Below are 3,712 nucleotides of genomic sequence, written 5' to 3'. Positions count from 1 at the left end.
TTTTTTAATCTGTTCTTTTAATTGTCAATTTTGTTTTTTATTGCAGTCCTGTTTTAATGATGTAAAACGCTTTGTAAAATTTTGTTTTGAAAAGTGCTGTGTAATAATAATAACAATAATAATAAATAATAAAATTTAACAAACTTGATTTTCTTATCCACTACAAATCAAAGAAATTATGCTACAATGTAAAAAAAAAAAAAGAAGAAAATACTTAAGTAAAGTACAAGTACCTCAAATGTGTCTTTAAGTGCAGTACTTTAGTGTACTCAGTTACATTCCATCACCGTGTACATATATTTTACAATAAGAGTGCTTCCGTGTCCCAAAGTGTTTAAAAAACTACAACACCCAGCTTCCTCACGCGGCTCTCTGATTGGCCGGACCGGAGCGATGGTTGACGTGGCAGTGCTGTGTGTGCGCATGCTCAGTGTGTGCGCTCCGTAGGAAGATGGTGTCTGCTGTCAGGATGCGGTCGTGTTTGTTGTCGGTTTTCCTCCTGAACGTCTTTTACAGCGCCGTTTCTTCTCTGTATTTTCACATCGGAGAGACCGAGAAGAAATGTTTCATCGAGGAGATTCCGGACGAGACGATGATCATCGGTGAGTGGCGGGAACAAGTCCGACGGACGGCTAATGCTAAGTGCTAGCTGTGTAACTTTAGCTCCGTGAGCTAACCTGCTAACGGAGCTAAAGTTTGGAGTCCGATCTGAACCGATCAGCTGATTATTTATTGATCGATGAAGACGATCAGACCGAGAGGCGACTGACTCGCGTGTGTGTGTGAGAGAGAGAGAGTTATATCATGCAGCTGCATCTCCGCTTATCTCATATAAGAGTTTACCGGAAACACGGAGCCCAACACCACCTTAAAACTCTCTGAAGTAAATTTATCTTCAATAATGAACAAATATTTAAGATAAACATACTCTGTGAAGTAAATGTATCTTAAATATTTGTTCATTATGGTAAATACTGTATTCACTGAAAAGAAACGGAGAGAATTAAAAATAGGAGAGTTAATGCAAACAGTACAGTGAGAAGAGAACTCACGATAATAACGTAAGTATCGCGATAAGATCGAGTCGTGGAGCATTAACTAAAGCTGGCGGATAAATGTAGTGAAGTAAAAAGAATGAGATTCTTGAGATCCTCTGAGGAGGAAACTGTGGCAAAACAGCAACGGACAAAATACACGAAATATGGACTTAGGGAGAGTAGCTGGTTAAATGGTGTCAAATCACCTGTCTGTCCTCTAACAGCTCACCTGTCTGTCCTCTAACAGCTCACCTGTATGAGTCAGAGCGCCGACATTAACAGGAAGTGACGAGAACATCCTGCACGGAGCTTTTTAAGGCTCCTGCAAACAGACTGCGCAGAAGCGAAGGCAGCAGCTGACTCATTTAACCACGACTGTGCGCCTCTTTATTTTATTCGTAGACTTGAACAGCTGCACCGTCTTTGTGTCTTCGCCTGTTCTTAGACTTTGCTCGTGATTTTTGTAAAAATACATTTTTAAGGAGCGTTGCTGGAGGGAACCTGAGAACCTCTGTCCTTATCGTTCACATCACAATAATGACGCGCGTCAGTGTGACGTGTGACCTACAAAGGCTCGAGATCTGGACTAAAGCTCTGGATTTAGTGCTGAAGTGAAGACCTGATGATGAAGTGAAAGGTCGAAGCGTGACGCACCTGTGTGTCTGTCTGCAGGTAACTATCGCACTCAGCTGTACGACAAACAGAGAGAGGAGTACCTGCCGGCCACTCAGGGTCTGGGGATGTTCGTGGAGGTCAAAGATCCTGATGACAAGGTGAGCAGAAACCTAAAATACCACCATCACCACCACCACCATCATCACCATTACCATCATCACCATTACCATCATCACCACCACCACCATCATCACCATTACCATCATCACCATTACCATCATCACCACCACCATCATCACCATTACCATCATCACCATTACCATCATCACCACCACCACCATCATCACCATTACCATCATCACCATTACCATCATCACCATTACCATCATCACCACCACCACCATCATCACCATTACCATCATCACCACCACCATCATCACCATTACCATCATCACCATCACCATCATCATCACCATTACCATCATCACCATCACCATCATCACCATCACCATCACCATCATCATCACCACCACCACCATCATCATCATCATCATCATCATCATCATCATCACCACCACCACCACCATCATCACCATCACCACCACCATCATCACCATCACCATCATCATCATCATCAGTGTGTAACTGTGTGTGTGTGTGTGTGTGTGTGTGTCTCCTGCAGGTGATCCTGTCCCGACAGTACGGCTCTGAGGGGAGGTTCACCTTCACCTCACACACACCTGGAGAGCATCAGATCTGTCTGCACTCCAACTCCTCCAAGTTCTCCCTGTTCGCCGGCGGCATGCTGGTGAGGAGGCGCTCGTGCGCGTTTCTGTTTTTGCAAAGTTCCTCCACCGACGACACGAACGTTTCTGTCCTTTATCGTTTGATGTTTCCTCCAGTTTCTCTGCTGAACGTTCTGTACAAGCTTCAGATTATAACCACGAATATTTGCTCACATCGAAACGCTCCCAGCAGGAACTCCGTTTGCTCAAAGCTAATATTCTTCTGTTTGACTGGATTTACATTTTCTTTACTGCGATCGTATTAATGTTGAGTGTTTGAGGTGTGTGACAGCAGCGTCTGTCAGTGTGTGTCGTTAAGTGACTCAGCGTTGAGCTCGTTCCCCGTTGGGTTTCAGAGGGTTCACCTGGACATTCAGGTCGGAGAACACGCCAACAACTACGCCGAGATCGCCGCCAAAGACAAACTGACGGAGCTGCAGCTGAGAGTCCGACAGCTGGTGGAGCAGGTGGACCAGATCCAGAAGGAGCAGAACTACCAGAGGGTCAGTGTGTGTGTGTGTGTGTGTGTGTGTGTGACAGTTCATTTTACACACACTTTTCAAAATCAGGCTATAAAAAGATATTTTCTTGTTTTCTTGATTTTTCAACTTTCATTAAGTTAATTTTTAAGCGACATCAGTCCTAATCATAAATATGAAATATTCATTAATTTTCCTAATTTTAACCCTTTAAATGCCAGACTTTTGTCATTTTGCCGTTATGTTTTAAGGTGAAAAGGCACAAAAATGAATTATGTTCAATATATTGCATACAAAGTGGGAGATGTCAGTGATCAGCAGCGGCATTCATTTTTAGACATTATATACATTTTTTGTGCAGTGTCAGATACTAAAACTGCACTTTTCCCAAAAAATTACCAAAAGTTAAAGGGACATGTATCCAAATATTTTTTTTTACAAATTTATCTTCAGAAGATGCACAAAAATGTTTTCACCATTTTCTTTTTTCCTTTTTTTTGGAGATGAAGGAAGTTGTTTCCATTCTGTCGTGTTCTCGTCTTGACTGCCAGCTGTGGGACGTGTTGTTGACGTGTCCGTCTGTGTGTCCTCTCTCAGTACCGCGAGGAGCGTTTCCGTCAGACCAGCGAGAGCACTAACCAGCGCGTCCTCTGGTGGTCCATCGTCCAGACGCTCATCCTGGTCGCCATCGGCATCTGGCAGATGAGACACCTCAAGAGCTTCTTCGAGGCCAAGAAACTGGTGTAAATGTCCTCCTGTGGGGACAGAGAGAGAGAGAGAGAGAGTGTGTGTGTGT

General features: G+C 43.6%; 1 protein-coding gene across 1 annotated transcript; it reads left to right on the top strand.

The window, feature by feature from the left end:
- The first annotated feature begins 419 nt into the window (after positions 1-419).
- tmed9 (transmembrane p24 trafficking protein 9) lies at positions 420-3,706 on the top strand. The gene is made up of 5 exons (XM_042481477.1): positions 420-602; positions 1,710-1,810; positions 2,335-2,460; positions 2,794-2,940; positions 3,514-3,706. The coding sequence occupies exons 1-5, from the start codon at positions 452-454 to the stop codon at positions 3,661-3,663; spliced, it is 675 nt and encodes a 224-aa protein (XP_042337411.1). The 5' UTR covers positions 420-451; the 3' UTR covers positions 3,664-3,706.
- The last annotated feature ends 6 nt before the right edge of the window (positions 3,707-3,712 follow it).

The sequence above is a fragment of the Plectropomus leopardus genome, unplaced genomic scaffold (assembly GCF_008729295.1).
Source record: "Plectropomus leopardus isolate mb unplaced genomic scaffold, YSFRI_Pleo_2.0 unplaced_scaffold28822, whole genome shotgun sequence".
Taxonomy (NCBI): Eukaryota; Metazoa; Chordata; class Actinopteri; order Perciformes; family Serranidae; genus Plectropomus; species Plectropomus leopardus.
Note: the sequence above shows the minus strand (reverse complement) of the source record. Positions and strands in the feature narration are given on the sequence as shown.